This window comes from Haliotis asinina, chromosome 12, assembly GCF_037392515.1.
Source record: "Haliotis asinina isolate JCU_RB_2024 chromosome 12, JCU_Hal_asi_v2, whole genome shotgun sequence".
In the NCBI taxonomy this organism is placed as follows: domain Eukaryota; kingdom Metazoa; phylum Mollusca; class Gastropoda; order Lepetellida; family Haliotidae; genus Haliotis; species Haliotis asinina.
Genome location: NC_090291.1, coordinates 49,968,657 through 49,986,277, shown reverse-complemented (window position 1 = coordinate 49,986,277; position 17,621 = coordinate 49,968,657). Strand labels below are relative to the sequence as shown.

Genomic DNA, 17,621 nt, shown 5'->3' with positions numbered 1-17,621 from the left:
TCTTTCCCTCATTTTACATAAAAATATGAATCAGCACTTGACATACTTGAAAAACAAATTCTTACCATTTTGATGGCCTCTGTATCTGACCGAGGTCAAGTTTTTCTGACTGTTTGTAGAGGATGAATACATAGCGGAGATGCCCTGTGCCCTTCGGAGGGAAGGGCTGCATGTAGTCACAGATTACCTCCCCTTTCTCTACATCATTACCTGGGATGTTCGCACTGAGAAAACATATACATCATAATGTACATTTCGATAAACAACATCTCACACTTTGTCAACTCATGAATCCAGGGGTTTTTTTTAATTGGCTGAAAGTATTTCATTTGTCTTTTTGGTTTAAGATGGCAATCACTGCATACATTATATATCCGAGGGCAACATGTCAGATTACCTTTCTTACACTAACTTCTGATTCCTTTACATGTTGGATGTAAGAGATGGTGACATGTCTAACAATTAGCAAGATTTTGGCATGGTCAAGGCCACTGAGTGTGGACCATGGAATCCAGGTTCAGGAAGCACCTGTTCTGTACTCACACCATCCAATGTAGACACTCCTTGTCGTCCTGCTCTAGATGACCATCAGGACTGGACATGACAAGCGTCCACAATGACTTGTCATCACTCTGGTACGTAACATATGGGCACTCAGCAGCCTGGAAAACATGCAATGCATTGTAGCTCACTGAAACACTGACAAGGTCTTCAAAAAGTTTCAACTCAGTTGAAAGTCAGAATGTGTAACTGTAAGAACACTTGCTGACACTTATTATTACTTTCACAAAAAGCGATCATAATTCAGCCTCACAACAATTTGTTGCACAAAGTCAAATGGAATAATTGTGATCCACAAATGAATACTGTTCAACATATACCAGATATATGTTGACATGGCACCATGATAACTATCATGGATTTTAACACAGTATTTACTATAAAAGTACATATATGGCAATGTTACGACAAGCATGATATAATGCATAAACACTATCACTAGTTGGATAATCTGTAATGAGATACATGTATTATGATTAACTCAAGTGACAGAGTGAGTGAGTTTACTGCACTCAGCAATATTTCAGCAAGAGGGTGGTGGTCTGTAAATAATCCATTTTGGACTAGACAAGCTCAAGTGACGGAGTGAGTGAGTGAGTTTAGTTTTACGCCGCACTCCATATAGCAATATTCCAGCTATATGGTGGCGGTCTGTAAATAATCGAGTCTGGACCAGACAATCCAGTGATCAACAACATGAGCATCAATCTGCACATTTCAGAACCGATGACGTGCCAACGAAGTCAGCAAGCCTGACCACCTGATCCCGTTAGTCGCCTCTTACAACTCAAGTGACGGATGAAACTACAGTCATGATACACAGTTTGATGATGGCCACCCCAAGACAGCTTTACCATATAATGTTACACTGAGTGAGATATAGCTGGATCATTGTTTAAAACTGCAGAAACGCAAATTCACTCACAATGTGCATGATACTAGTATTTATGGCATTGGATATTGGGTTTCAGAGATGACACTGAAACTGTAACAGTCTGGTATCTTTACATCAGTAACCAGTAACAAGTATACATGTAAACCAAACTGATCATTGGGGACTTTGTCAATCAGCAAGAAAACCATCTTCTAATGAAGTAAACTTTTAGATAAATGAATTGCAACATTCAGCCATAAGATCTTAATGAAAGCTAAAGAAACACATCTCAAAATTTTAGACAATTTGATATCACATGCAGGTTTTGACCACCTGCCTTGATTTTCCATGGACTACCATCTGATGAGGTTCTGTGGTAACTGCACATTAAATTACAATATAAGTATGTGGTATAACAGCAGGCCAAACTGAAAATCTTTTTCTCACTAACCTATCGGTAATGTGTTAAAACTCATGAGTGCCTACCTTCCCACTTTATCTTTCACTCCTAACTACTGGTAACAGTTGCCTCCCTTGCATCATATCACCAACAAGCTAACAGTAACATTAACATCAACCTCAATATAAAACTAAGACCCACATGAACTTATACCAGTGACACAGCTGTTTTGTTCTGTGCTTAATACAGAAAAGTTGAATCCAAAAATATTTAAATTAATTCAAATATTAATCCCACTAATCAAGCAACTATTTACATATCAGACATGTCATTAAACCTCGTAAGTGTGCATACATTGACGACATTTTAATGGAAGCATTGAAATATCCACAGTATGAGAAAAACAAAGAGAGCATAACACTGATGGCCTGTAAAAGGATGGCTTGCAGGATCAACAAGACTATATCATCATATGAACAATCACTGCCAATACAGACATAAACATGATGAAGGACATACTATCATCTAAACATTATACAATCATATGGAACAAGAATGTCATATCATAAAGGACACTGAGTTATATGTAATTAAAATGCAGTGTACAAAGGTTACACTGCACATTTTTCATAGGAATGATTTTATGAAATAATGGTTTCAACAGATATCTTACATCAGCTGGTGATATCTTATTTCCTGTGAAGACCATTGTGACAAAGTCCTCATTGTAGTCGTAACTGATGTCGATGTCTGTCGCTGGGTAGAAGAAAGCATGGTCAAACATGTCCTGGTAAATGCCATGGTGCTTCGCTATCTGGTGTACATGTCTGCTGCCCTGCTCTTCCTGCCATTTTGCTTTAACATCCTCCAGGGAGATAATTACTGTAACAGAATATAATATTATGTTAGTAGTCTTTTCGTGAGGTTATCCTAATCATTATCATGGTTAGGGCTGTGCAATATAACCGGTTTACCACTATTTACCGATTCAGACATGAAAATGATTTGTATTGCGATCAAAAACCAGTATTTTGACTTGCATTCGGAAAACTTTGTAACAATCAGAAATCTTCAGTACAGTCACAGTACTTGGTCCAGGTTTAATGTAAATTAGGTGTTCACAAGCATTCTGATAATTTACCAATGGATTCATTGGTTCTTTCAAGTGGACACTGTTGTGTAATGTACAGTAGACATTGTGACAACACTGAAAGAGTCTGCACACAAAGTTGATGCCAAGAATTTTGAATTTTACACCCAGTCAATGACTGACGCAGTTGAGGGCAGTATTCCAGTTATACCATATTAATTAACTTCATGGAAACTTAGAAAAGCAGAAGAGAGATGGCCATGTGAGTTCAGTTGAAAATCCGCTAGGGGTCTGGGGGCCACAAGCCCCCAAAATGGTCAAGGATTGATTGATTTGCATTTAAATACGTGTATTTCCGTGGATTCACTGATAAAAGTCATTAACCTAGTGTGTTACAGACAAACCAAGATACAGCCGAGGGGATGGAACTCTGTACAACAAATAGTTATAGCACTGATAACTTAGTCAGCTGCACCCCTAATTTGTGGACTGAAACTGTACTGAATAATATGACCATCACGTTCCACTGAAATAGATATTTTTTTGTTTGAGGCATAAACATAGCATTATTTAAGTAATATGACTTTGAAGATGGCAATGTGTAAATAATTGATTCCAAACACCATTGCTGGGATAATTCATACTTAGGTTCAACTTAACAGGTTTTGTAGTTTCAGAGATGCTGTTCAAAATACAATGATTAGTGAATCTTGATGAGCATGTCAACACATATGCACACTTGACTTTGAGCCAGGTAAACAGAAATTGCGGATCTTACATTCTCTTTTCCGTGCTTGTTGTTCTTTTCCTAGTCTCTTCTTTAGCCAGTCCTTGTGAAGTTGGTCAGAGTTGAAACTGGCTGTTCTCAGGGGAAACCCAATGTTTATACCTTGGTTCAAGATTGGTTCTTGACTTTTCAGCTCTGAAACAATAGGTATTGTGTTTCTCAATGGCAAATATCATGTCTGTAGTGAGAAAATTTAAACCCCAAACATACAAATGCCATAAGTTGCGTTTTGCACGGGTTATAGCTGAATAATGGCTGGGACACAAGAAATAGTGCCAAAGATGGTCATGACTTGACTGTACAGGAGTAGTGGGGAACAGGGGAAGACAATCACTGGGTCCCCGGGGATCGCATATATATCACATGACTTGTGTCGTGCTCTGCTTACAATATGTAACACATCACTTACTTTGACATTTCACTTATTCCATGTTCAATGCAAACAGGCTGTCAAGCTAGAGTGCCAATGGAACTGGTACAAAAGTTCAGAACATTTTAAGTGTATGATTTCAAACGCACTACTTCATTACCTGCCATTCTTTCCTCGTAACTTCTTGCATTTTCGTAACTTGTTCCCCAGACCCTCTTTGCACGACGGAATCGTACAGTTTGGTAAGTAATGCAGGCCCTGTTTGCAAGTAACTTCACAGCATTGCATCTCACGAGTGACACCAAGGACGTCGCCATGTTTCAAAGGGACGTCACTCTGAAATACTTTGCGAAGCGCGGATGCTCCGAACAGTGTTTGCAATGAAACGACCTTCAAGAAAAGGGATGGTAGTAACACGCACAAGCTGGAGCCTCTCACGAAAGGCGAACAACGACTTTATCGAGTAGTATTCCATCAGAACGACACTCAGGGCGTATTCCTACGTTAATGAGCAGATATAACGAGAAACGGTCATCATTTTTTAAACTTTTCATATTTTTTTTTCGGATACGGAGTAATTAAGACGGCTATCGCCACCCATTTATGTGATGGTTTATAGCCATTCCATGCCATGTTGATACGGGTGGCAATTTGAAAATATAATTCAAATTATCTCCCTTCGAAGTATTTACCACTCGATAAACTAATAACATTCTATAAACACAGTCACGTGCGTCGAATGTCCCGTCCTTAGGTAACACTAACTCAATGTATTGTGGCAGAAATTGGCGTAGCCGTGGTAACCATGAAAACAGTCCACGGTCTCAATCCGGAACATCCACGCATGTGTTTCTGGAAGTTAAATCACTGGTATTGATAGTCTTTAGATCTAATTTCTGCGTTCAGTTCCCTACATGAGCAGAAACTTTAGGAAGTATGTGTCTTTCTTGTGTGTGTCTCTAAATATCTGTCATTCCATGCAAAGGAACAGCTAGAGTACTATGACTGGTGGTGTGGACACTTGTCTGTTAAAAATATGAGAATAGTGCAACAACATGGTAAATTCTGTAACTTGAAAGGAACTATAGAGAAATTTGCAACAGGCATGCCATCTGGACTTTTATTGTTTGCCTGCATTGACCTGTTTAGATCTATCTGAAGTCTTTGAGAAACGTACCCTGGGCCAAACTTGAATACTGAAATGTTTCTTAGGATGAGGTCATTCCGCTTCTTGCCAATTATTTGACCAAAACTGTCATACTCTGGTATTTAATGTAAAAGTGGTAACTATTTTGTTAAATATTGCAGGTACAAAGATATTGGGCTGGCATATGTAACAGCCTCTGGATATGGATCATTGATGTAGAGTTACTGACAAAGGCACCCCAGCCCAAAGGATTTATCACTCCTGAAAAGCTAGGGCCACTACTACTGAACGGTCAAGTCCTCTACTCTGGCAACATGAACTGCAAGTGACGCACACCTTCATTAGTGTCCCGACATGCAAGCTCTCTTTTGGATATGTAGAGGATTCAGGCTGTCACAGTATCACATCAACTTTGCAAGAGTGTTATCTCCCTTTGGAATCCACACCATTCAATGTAAAAATGTGTGGACAGTACAGAAAAGGCATCGGGTGAAAGCTAGCCATGTGTCCATGTTTTTAAAACATTCTGTTTTCAGGGAAACTACAACGGATGCAGTAATACCTGATGCAAATTTTGAAATAGAAAGAATCTTTCATTACATTCAAAGAGAACTGAAAGCAGGTAGACTTACAGGGAAGGATTTCTCTAATATTGTTGCAGCCATACAAAGAGCCAGATACAGGGAGCTGTATAGTGTTCCCTGGCTTTACTTCAACTCACCCGATGTAACACTCATGCAGATGATTCTAAATAAGGAAGTAAAAACATTCCTCGGTCCTGTGGTTGATCACATGACCATGCAAGAGTTTCTGCGAGAGTTAACGGTACGATCATGTGAGATTCCCCATGAGGACTGCCTGAGCTTGCTGTTGCATCTCAAGTATCTGGGCATGGAGAAAAACGACATTGTGAGGAAGCTTCTTGATAGGATTCAAACCAGGATAGGACATATGGACATAAAAAGTCTTGCCACACTTGCTGCAAGTCTGAGGAGTGTGAATGATGTTGATGATGACATACTTAAACAGATGACGTCAAGAATTCAAGAGCTGCTAAATGAAGGCTTTAAAACCATTGATGAAGAGCTGGTGAGGAATATGTGTTTGTTCCACATCTCACAGACTCCATGGTTGAGCTCTCAACTGTCCAGCAGACTGCTATTCAGTGTTGTCGATATGCTTCAAAAGTTGCCAAGTGTCTCCAACTCAGACATTTTAGGACATCTTTTGAGATATGTGAAGCGTCTTTTCCTAATGCAATCCATATCAAGAAAGACCATATATCAATTAGTGGACTATGTTGTGTGTCAGCTTCCGTATCATATTGACAGACTTGACTCAGGGGATATTGCATCATGCTGCAGATGCTTGAAATTAGTTCATAGGTTTGATGGATCAATAGCAAACGATTTGCAGAAGAGAAGCATGGACCTCTTTGACTTATCATCAGCCACTATAGAAATCAGGGATATAGTACAAGTGTGTCAGTCCTTCACTGCTCAAACACCTCTTCGAGTGAAAACCCGCATCTACCCCCTGCTCCTGAGTAAAATGAAAGATGCCGATGTGTATGCTCTCTCTTCTCTGGCTGAAATATTCCTTTACGCTGAGATAGATGACAAGAATGTGATGATGGCATTTCAAAAACAAGCTTTACATCTGTTTGACAATCTAACTACTTTCAAGGCAAGATTTCTTAAAGTTCTCAGACTCCTAGTAAGAAGGGCGGCTGAAAATGAATCCATTCGAACTGAGCTTGTGGAGAAACTGATTCAGCTTCAGGGAGATGAAGTTCTCTTCAAACGATCACTAATGTATTCTAGCACGCTCATAATCTTTTCAAACCTCAGGGATGAATTGCCAGAAAAGTTTGTCAAAAATCTACAAGCCAACATATCATGGCTGCATCCAGAACAGATATGCTCCATAATGATCCGGATAAAAAATCAACAATTTGTGAAACAAAATCCAAACCTTGTTCTGGAACTTCACCTCAGCCTTCAGAAACAATTGTCCGAAAAGTTAGAGGCTGTGAGGGAGTTTGATATGATCAACCGAATCATCCAGGGATTGTACCTTGACAGCTCTAGCAAAGATATGACACCCCTCCAGGTGCTGATGCCTCACCTGGGGCAGGTGACGAAATATTTGACCTCATCCCAAGTGTCTCCTCTTCTTGACACCTTGGAACATATTCGGTATTATGATCCTCAGGTGTCGGAGAATTTAGAAATGTATTTTCTTGACTATGGGTGGAAGATTAGCCCTAGTATTGCAAGCAGGATTCTAGAATGGTTTGTTTTAGTTGGGTATAATCCCAAGAACATGGAGGCCTTCAGTGGAGTGTGCTGTGAAATGATGGATGTTGCTCTGCGGAAGAATGACGTTCATGTTCAGGTCTCCCTGGCCTTGAACCTCTGTCGGTTCCAGATCTACCCTGAGATGCAACTCGGTCAAATGTTCAGTCTCGACTATCTGCAAATGTTTGACAAGATGCGAGAAGGTCAGTGTTGCCAGTGTACATGAGTGAGCACAGGGTTTTGTTATAGTTTCTTGTTATGATTTATATATTTAGTGGGCCCTAGATTCAAACTGTAAAAGTGCAGACGTCATGCATCCCAGGATCTCTTTCATTGGGTTTCAGGGCTCCATATAAGTTTTCAGTATCAGGAATACATACTCCATATTTTATCAATTTATGAGTATTGGAAAAACTTGGGAGACATCTACAGCATTGAATGCAATGGTGTAATCTTGTGTTTCATTAAGTATATGCTCCACCACATACTTTTCTGTAGACAGGTCACTAAGCAATAAAACAATGCTTTTTCAGATAAATACGTCTGTAAATGATTCTAAGACCGTACACCAGTGCTGTAGTGCGTAGCTACTACGCTTCTAAGAATATTTCCTACCATATCATGTATATTTTATATCTGTATGTACGTCATAGCCCTTACATGGAGCCCAGTGAGTTACGATGGTTATACTACCAATGACACTTGCCCAACTTGGACATATGATTGACATCTATGGAATTGTTTGTTATAGTTGCTAGAAATCATTTAAAGTATTAATAATAATGGACCAGCTTAAGTTACAAATCAAGCATATTTAGTTCCTGATGTCATGACAGTCATTGGTAGACACTCGATATTCTCTCATGGTTGGCCATGTAAATGAAAGAAACAGAATTTTGCATGTGAATCATATTGCACTTGCAAACCAAGATCTGGGTTAGTGTTGGTCTTCAGCAACCCATAAGATGTGACTAATGTTATTATCAGTCAGGCTCATGTCATCATATCACCATTGCATAGATCAGTGTTCATGGTGTTAATCATGGGATTGTCTGGACTCAATTATTTACACACCACTTTCATTTAAGAGGAACATCGTTGAGTTGGGCAGTCTGCAGCAAACTAACATAGGGTAACTGCAAAAGAGTTCTTCACAGTGTACTGTTTTGGTGTTTTTGTTGGATGAATACTTTTCATAGTTCAAAGGCAGGGATACATTCATTAATGTCCTAATGCATTCTTGACAAGAGATGGGGTCGTGGGGTAGCCTAGTGGTTAAAGCGTTCGCTCATCATGCTGAAGACCCAGGTTCGGTTTCCCACATGGGCACAATGTGTGAAGCCCATTTTCTGGTGTCCCCCGCCGTGATATTGCTGGAATATTGCTAAAAGCGGCATAAAACGAAACTCACTCACTCACTCTTGACAAGAGATTGACACTTGAATGGACCATGTCATGCATTAATTTCATAATTTATAGTACATTATCAAGGCAGACTTTTGCAATGCCTGAAAATATCATGCCAAACGTCCTGATTATTTTCCCTGATGTTGAATCCACAGATCAACCAGAGTTTATGGAGATACTTTTTACGATAGCCTTGTTAGAAACACAGTGTTGTGTTTCTAACGAACTGACCTTCATGTATCAAGTCTGGACATTGTGACAAATAGTAATGTTATACGCTAAAACAAGATTCTCCATCACTTTCTCTGATCATTAGGTACCAAAAGAACTCTGGAGCTGCCGATGATGCTCCTTAACCGACACATGGTGATGGACTGCCCTCAGCTGGACATCCCCTGGTTCCACAAGGACTTCTACATCCAGTATGAACGTCGTGAGTAACTATGTAAAAGGAATGTCTATTGAATAACTTGGTTAGCACACATAATTTTACTCAGACGGCATCGATCACTGTGCATAATATCCATGATGTCTTTTCATGTAATATTTTAATGTTTCATTTAACATGTCAAGTGTATATTTTAATATGATGACAATTCTGGTTGTATGGAGATTATGTAGTAAGCATCAATTGCCAAATATTCAATAATGAATTAGTTTCTGTCTGTCTGATTAATGTGTGGTTTAGTGAGTGGGCAAGTAATGATTGGAGAAGTGCAGTTGAGAATTGTTTTCAGAGTCGGTAATCATATTAAGCCATGTAGCTTACGAGACCATGTGTAACCTTGAACATCGATGGAATTGATAACTGAACTGCCATCTGCAACAGCTGTCTTTTCATATTTCTTGAGTTTTGTCTGTTAACATTTGTATGCCCAGAGGATGTAATGGCAGCAGATGTTGAATTCATAAAATGTTACTGTTAATCATGTTGGTGTATGTATTTGTTGCAGACTACAACCGGTATCCACGGAAACTGGAGTCGTTGGTAAAGAATACTGTAGGAGGCAGAGAGTACTACCAGACCAAGGTCTACACACCCTACCATCATTGTCTCGGTATGGACCTGGGGCCAGTACAACATTTTGAGGAAGGGGGCTGCAGACACTTGAGAAAGGAGGGGAAGGGGGAGGTTTGCAGGCACAAAAACACATTTCCATCTAATAAATCAATTTGATTTCAGCATAACATATTTTACTTGGGGACGTAGGGGGCAGTGCAAGACACAGTAGTTACATGTTTAGGCTCACTCCCATGTCAGTATGGTAAAGCTGAGATGCTGTGACATAACTAAGTCAAATATTCTGCATGAAATGAAAACTGACTCACTGTGTAGGAGGCAGAGTACTACCAGACCAAGCCTACACACCCTACCATCATTGTCTTGGTAAGGACAGGTGCTTTGAGAAAGGGGGCTGCACGCTCTTGTTAAAAGCGGGCTGCACACTCTTGTGAGAAGCGGGCTGTACACTTTGTGACAAGGGGGCTGCACGCTCTTGTTAAAAGGGGGCTGCACACTCTTGCGAAAAGGGGGCGGCACGCTCTTGTGAAAAGGGGACTGCACACTCTTGTGAGAAGCAGGATGCACACTCTTGTGAGAAGCGGGCTGCACACTGTTGTGAGAAGTGGGCTGCACACTTCATTTTCATTTGTTTTCATGGGTCATATAATAGACTTTCAGAGGTGTATCCCTAGACTCCATTATGCTACAAGCACACAAACACTTTCATATTTCTATCAAATAAACCCATTTCCTTTTAGCGTAACATATTTTGCTTGGGGGCATAGGGGGCAGTGGAAAGTAGTGATATCAGAGACCTTATAATATATTATATTGTCTCCGGTTATATGTTCACTGTCACAGTAGTTATGTGTTTAGGCAAACTCCACGTCCACATGGTCAAGCTGAGACACTGACACTCATTCACTCACATCACATAATTTTTGTAATTCAGATTTTGAGGTGTTGCTGGATGCCAATGGTCTACCTGTGAAGCACACATCTGTTGAGGATGATGAAGACCAAGAGTATCAGAGGTATACAGAACAACATATCACATCTCTGCCATTCTAAGCCATATGAAGTCTGTTGACACTTAAGTTTAGTGTAGGAGGTCATCATGTATTTAAAATAAGAATAAATTCCCTGTCTGTCATTCAGACTGGAAACAAATATATCCAAGAGAGCCCATGCAAGTCTAGAATTTGTGATCAGTGTAGATATTCACAGTTAAGGAATGAAGAAAGTCTCTGGCCTCCTTTGTTATATTCCATATTATGGCCTCCTTTGTTATATTCCATTAATATGATGAAGGAACTTGGTTTTATTTCTGTGAAATATATTTTCTGAGACTAGTTGGTTCTCTACTAAATTCCTTGCAGGAATCCTTGTCATTCCACCAGAATAATGATTGATTTCAATCACTAAGGAGTTGTTTGTGTATTTTCCATATATTAAAACTCAAAGTACTTCATATAGTAATGGTTAATGTCAAATGTCATTTCTTTTCATCACAATAGGTACGTCTATATCATCAGCTGAACCATATTAGAGTTATCCCCCCTTGTACAGAAAGCTTAAATGGCATTTTAACCATATTTTGTGCATTTGCTTGCTTTGTTGTCTTGATTAATGGAGTATCTATTCTACTATGACTTGGGACAATTCTTGAACCTGAACAAATCTCATGTCTTAAATTCTAGATAGACATACATTAAAAAGGAAGTTAGGTTACAAAATGATGACTTCCAGTTACTGGAATTTTTGACATATGTGGGGCACTAGATGTTGGAACTGATGTTGGCAGTGAAACTCACTATCAACCTAAAGAGTGTAGATTCACTTCATGTATTAAGGAAAACACTGTGGTTCAAATTAAGGGCCTTTTCTGTATCTGACTTGAGTGTTATGAAAATTTAATACTTTCAGGCCTAAATTCAACCAATTATTCCAGCTATACCTTAAAAGTATAGTAAGTTTAACTCATAATTACTGGCTCTTCTTTCAATACAAGGAATGGAATATGGTCAGTGTTTATTGGTGGTTGTATGTAATAATGTCCTCTGACTTCAGGGTCGCTATTCTGTGGTATGGGAAGGACAGCTATCCCTTGAACAGCTATACTTTGGGCCATGACAAGATCAGCAAACAGCGCCATCTGGAAATCCTTGGCTACAAAGTTATTCCGGTATGTATGTGGTGTAACAATGCATTGCAAAATTACCTGGCAACATGGTTTGTTTCATATTTAATTCTATTTCTCTACTGTACCTCACCACCAAACAGAATGCATGATTTGGTTGAATAATAACATGAAACATTAACAAGCCATGTAAAAGTTAGCCAGTTTTATGCAGATATGTAGTGGTCAACAACAGAAACAGTTCTTCGAATAATGTGACACTGTTTAAGGTTAATGAGTGATGTAGTGTTGACTGAGTGTCAGGAGTGATTTAGCTGTTGGTAGCTCTTGTGCAGCATGGCTTTGGTTGAGAGAGAGTTATGTTCATATTTGTTTCTGTTCCAAGGTGCCTTATTATGAATGGCAGTCAATGGGAGATAACAGAGAATACCTGAGAAGGAAGATACAGCTGTAATCAAGCCATGTTTCTGATACTCGATCGCCGACTGCACTTTCTGCATTGTATACTGTTGTGTTCAAGTCAAGCAGTGTCTAGTCAAGGGCCATTTCAAGTTCTCCTTGTGTATGGACAGGGTGACTGCTGTCATATCGTAGGAAACCTGATGCCACTGTTCCGATCCCAAGCAGGACCTACTTCAGACAGTGGCATGGAACCCTCTACCCAGTCACATAAAACTGTCAGAAACAGGATCCTTCATTCTGACTTTAGATACCAAACTTTGTTGCAGTGTGCTTTCACAACAAAAAGAAAAGACAATATCACCAGAACTGAAATAGCAAATCGATTTATAGTGACCTGGAGTTAATAAATTTCCAAGGTCAGGAGCAAAATGAACAGTGGTAAATTAATCAGGATTTCTTTTGATCAGAATGGAGATTTGATACTCTTACTGGAAAAAAGTTTCCAGTTTCGGTGTTATCATAAAATTACAGTGTGATAAATGAAAATGTGATTACCTTTACTGTTTCCCCAGCATATGAATATTTTGGACTTGCCATTGCTGTTATACATGCTGCAAAATATTGTGATGTTTTAGAAAATAAATATCATATTTTTTTATACTCTCTCTTTCATTGCCGAAAAAATAGATCTTTCAGTTGCAACGATTTCTAAAAGTGAAAGTGATCAGAAATGAATGGGCCTGGATAGGCCAGTGATCCATGTTCTTGGGCTCACATACGGGGGGCATGGTGGGCAAGCTCTCAAAGGGACCAGGTTAGTTATCCAGCCAGGTTCAGGTGTCGAGATCAAGCCCACTTCTGACTGGGGTCACCTTGGAGTCAGCTTTGTATGCAGACTTTTTCAGTGTTGTCTCAACCCCTAGTGCGCAGTACACAACCCTGTGCAAAAAGAACCCACAAATCTGTTGGTATATAACCAGATGGTGGTCACAATAATACGTGTCAACACCTAGTGGCAAGTACAACAACATCCAATATACTTTAACAAAGTACTGTGTGAATGGGTACCTCATGAAGATGTGAATGCCTCAATAATATGGTGCACCTAGTGACCGCAAGAGTTGTATGAGTTGAGTTGAGAGTTGACATCCAAGGGAAAAAGCATATACAGCACATCTGTAGAATCTGCTTCTACCACCTGAGATGTATTGGCCATGGCCACACCTAGCCAGTTAGTCAAGTTTCTTATTCTGTCCAGGATTGACTGTGGCAAAAGCATGCTAATCAACATATGTCATCAGGTAAGATCTACTCATGAAGCTTCAAGAGTGAAATATGCCTTAGCATGGTTGATTCATCACAGCAAGAAAACATCCAGTGTAACACCAGTACTGATGAATCTCCACTGGCTCCCAGTACTTGTAAGCATGAATCAAGTTCAAAATGTTATCCCTAAAATACACCTTGAGGGGTTCTCTATATCACAACAGATATGTCAGTTATGATGGTCTGCAGTTTGCATCTGGAGCAGGAACCAAAGTAATATCTTGTGAAGATCAGGGTTAGAACTTATCTTAAGCACCCAGTGCTTTGTGAGGATCTTGGTTAGAATTTGTCTTCATGCTTGTTGCAAGACATCCTTGATATCTCCAGCGTTTCTTTCAGTCTTCACTATACCCTGGATGCACCTACGACTCAGCCCGATAAATTGATTATCTCACTTGGCTGCCTTTTTATCCAATCAGGTGTCTGTAGGAGGTTGCTCAAACCAACCTACTCACTTATCTAACTGGGCAACACAAACCCAGCAGAGGTTCTCTGAAGGCAGAAGGAGTTCTTACATGTACTTTCTATAAATTTCGGACCTATCAATGTGTCTGTATAATTTCCCCTAAATCTGAGTCACCCTGCAAACAAACCTTCGCAGCTTTGACTGCTGGCTTTGTTGACACTGGCAAGCTCGGTTGTAATGGTGACTTAGCTGATTGACAGCAAAGGGAGGTAATTGAATTATCAGGCCGACCCGTAGACGCATCCATAGTATAGTGGAAAATCATCGGAACGTAGGCCTAGGAGATATCGAGGATGGTTGCAAGAGGTGGCTGCCTGGATTGGGTGGTGCACCTCACTGACGTGGTTGATGAACATTATAGCATTTTAACAGCATAAACTGATGTGTCTTGTCAATAACTAGACTGTCTTGATAATTACATAACATACAGGGTGGTAGGGTACCTTGTTGTCTAAGTGTTAACTTGTCAGACTTGGTTCGATTATACACACAAGTACGTGCAATCTGGGAAGCCCATTTCTGGTGTCCCTAGCTGTGACATTGCTAGGATCAGTGTAAAACCATCCTCACTCACTCACTTTCTGAACATGCAGGTGGCACATTACCAAGTCCAACAAAATGACCAAATTCACATGGCTTCACAAGCATCAGTTCACAATATCACAATTCATTCACAACAATACTGAGTTTTACAAGGCTTCATGTAATGGGGTTCTAGAGAGACCATCCTCTTTTATGTCACTTCACTCTGCTTTTCAAGCATGGAGCAACAACAAATAAACAGCACAAAAATGATAAAGCACCTTGCTGCACAAAGGGGGATAATTCTGTTGATACAATCCTCACCTTGCCATGCTGTGAAATAATAACAGCTCACCTTCACACAGTATTTCCTCCATAAAGTGACAAGAGATACATGTTCTTTCAGACAGCCAATACACCAATAAGATTTCCATGAACAAATACTTTGGGAAGAAATACAACATACATATCTGTTATCACAACAAGCACGTTGAATGTCTGTTTGTTTGGGAAGAAAACCAGGCTATCATCCCGTCTAAACATAGCATGAAGCTGGGAGCAATTGTTCCAAGGGCTCTACTGTGCAGCAGAATAAACAGTTCTAATATTTACATGTAGCTGGACATTAACAATGAACAAGGCCCAAGAGGTCTCTATATGATCTTACACTGTCTACATTAGACCTTGTCCTTTGAATAACACTAAACATGTTTCCTGTGGATCTGTTTCAAGTTTCCAAAGTCAGACTACACTGTTGACCTCCCATGCAGTAACAAGTCATCACCAGATGACATCTGAGCCATTCAGAAATGGGGTTAGGCTATGTATACCCTAGTATCAGATCAATGTTATTGGGAACCTTCAATTAAGTGCAAGGAAACAATAATACTCTTCAGTATCTTTCATTATCCCAATCATCCAAAAGGCATCACTCGTGACTAGACTGATTTGTAGTATCAACTTCCCCCAGAAACAAGTTTTAGAGCTCAACCCTCATTTTCAGTAAAGTCCAACACCTTGTAATGAAAACATTATGAACAGAAAACAAATACGAATCCAAATCCACAAGAGGCTTGTAATGCTAAAAACCATCAAGGTATAAACTGTCACTGACGGGATGCTAGTATCCTTTTATATAATACTAATATCCCATCAGTGACAGTGTAAACCTTGAAGGCAGTATTTAGCATTACAAGAACCTGTGTCCAAGCCATCATAAGGCACCACTTCTCCTTTAGTTATCTGCATAGGAAAGGAAAACATTCAACCATTTAGGAGTTCTCCTCTGGTAACAATATGCCAACTGCTATATCCCCTTAGTTTTCAATCAAAGGTTATAAAGAGCCTGGAAATTATCATCTACCTAAATATAAGAGAGTACACACTACAAAATGTGTGAAGTCATCCCCAGCATTCAATGTGGCCATGAGGTCACTCCAACATGCAGCCAGGCACTGTCATGGAGTCCAACAGCCAGAAAATATTACAGCTATACCAAGGCTATAAGTACCTCAGTAACATCACATCCAGCAATTATTACAGCTATCCCAAGGCTATGAAGTACTGCAGTTATCTCACATCCAGCAGTTATTACAGCTATCCCAAGGCTGTAAAGTACTGCAGTTATCTCACATCCAGCAATTATTACAGCTATCCCAAGGATATAAAGTACTGCAGTTATCTCACATCCAGCAATTACTACAGCTATCCCAAGGCAATAAAGTACTGCAGTTATCTCACATCCTGCAATTATTACAGCTATCCCAAGGCTATAAAGTACAGCAGTTATCTCACATCCTGCAATTATTACAGCTATCCCAAGGCTATAAAGTACTGCAGTTATCTCACATCCTGCAATTGTTACAGCTATCCCAAGGCTATAAAGTACTGCAGTTATCTCACATCCAGCAATTATTACAGCTATCCCAAGGCTATAAAGCACTGCAGTTATCTCACATCCTGCAATTATTACAGCTGTCCCAAGGCTATGAAGGACTGCAGTTATCTCACATCCAGCAATTATTACAGCTGTCCCAAGGCTATGAAGGACTGCAGTTATCTCACATCCTGCAATTCTTACAGCTATCCCAAGGCTATAAAGTACTGCAGTTATCTCACATCCAGCAATTATTACAGCTATCCGAAGGCTATAAAGTACTGCAGTTATCTCACATCCAGCAATTGTTACAGCTATCCCAAGGCTATAAAGTACTGCAGTTATCTCACATCCTGCAATTATTACAGCTATCCCAAGGCTATAAAGTACTGCAGTTATCTCACATCCAGCAATTGTTACAGCTATCCCAAGGCTATAAAGTACTGCAGTTATCTCACATCCAGCAATTGTTACAGCTATCCCAAGGCTATAAAGTACTGCAGTTATCTCACATCCAGCAATTGTTACAGCTATCCCAAGGATATAAAGTACTGCAGTTATCTCACATCCAGCAATTATTACAGCTATCCCAAGGCTATAAAGTACTGCAGTTATCTCACATCCAACAATTATTACAGCTATCCCAAGGCTATAAAGTACTGCAGTTATCTCACATCCAGCAATTGTTACAGCTATCCCAAGGCTATAAAGTACTGCAGTTATCTCACATCCAGCAATTGTTACAGCTATCCCAAGGATATAAAGTACTGCAGTTATCTCACATCCAGCAATTATTACAGCTATCCCAAGGCTATAAAGTACTGCAGTTATCTCACATCCAGCAATTATTACAGCTATCCCAAGGCTATAAAGCACTGCAGTTATCTCACATCCAGCAATTATTACAGCTGTCCCTAAGTTCCTCAGTTATCTAATGTCCAGTAATTATT

The 17,621-nt window shown here is 39.7% G+C and overlaps 2 protein-coding genes across 6 annotated transcripts in view; one reads left to right on the top strand and one right to left on the bottom strand.

Annotated features, from left to right (window-relative positions):
- LOC137257656 (large ribosomal subunit protein mL38-like) overlaps positions 1–4,520 on the bottom strand; it is a 28,696-nt gene extending 24,176 nt beyond the window's left edge. The window contains exons 1-5 of the mRNA XM_067795015.1: positions 4,243–4,520; positions 3,704–3,847; positions 2,509–2,717; positions 544–662; positions 66–224 (exon numbers count right to left, since the gene is read on the bottom strand). Of these exons, the coding sequence (XP_067651116.1) occupies positions 66–224; positions 544–662; positions 2,509–2,717; positions 3,704–3,847; positions 4,243–4,399 (788 nt within the window). The 5' untranslated portion in view covers positions 4,400–4,520. The remainder of the gene's footprint in view (positions 1–65; positions 225–543; positions 663–2,508; positions 2,718–3,703; positions 3,848–4,242) is intronic.
- LOC137257654 (FAST kinase domain-containing protein 1, mitochondrial-like) lies at positions 4,414–13,139 on the top strand. Of its 5 annotated transcripts, none has more exons than XM_067795013.1 (7): positions 4,414–4,545; positions 5,391–7,732; positions 9,253–9,369; positions 9,890–9,994; positions 10,892–10,973; positions 12,010–12,124; positions 12,465–13,139. In XM_067795013.1, the coding sequence occupies exons 2-7, from the start codon at positions 5,584–5,586 to the stop codon at positions 12,531–12,533; spliced, it is 2,637 nt and encodes an 878-aa protein (XP_067651114.1). In that variant the 5' UTR covers positions 4,414–4,545; positions 5,391–5,583; the 3' UTR covers positions 12,534–13,139. The 5 variants fall into 5 exon arrangements, with proteins under 5 accessions (XP_067651114.1, XP_067651111.1, XP_067651110.1 ...); XM_067795010.1 differs by having other exon boundaries at positions 4,426–4,612; XM_067795009.1 differs by lacking the exon at positions 4,414–4,545 and adding an exon at positions 4,767–4,836.
- Positions 13,140–17,621: the final 4,482 nt, after the last annotated feature.

Excerpts from the sequence above, each read along its gene's own strand:
- LOC137257654 (XM_067795013.1), top strand. The coding sequence starts at position 5,584 with ATGCAAGCTCTCTTTTGGATATGTAGAGGATTCAGGCTGTCACAGTAT. Across the intron at positions 7,733-9,252 it reads GTTTGACAAGATGCGAGAAG|GTACCAAAAGAACTCTGGAG; the intron begins GTCAGTGTTGCC and ends TCTGATCATTAG. Across the intron at positions 9,370-9,889 it reads CTACATCCAGTATGAACGTC|ACTACAACCGGTATCCACGG; the intron begins GTGAGTAACTAT and ends TATTTGTTGCAG.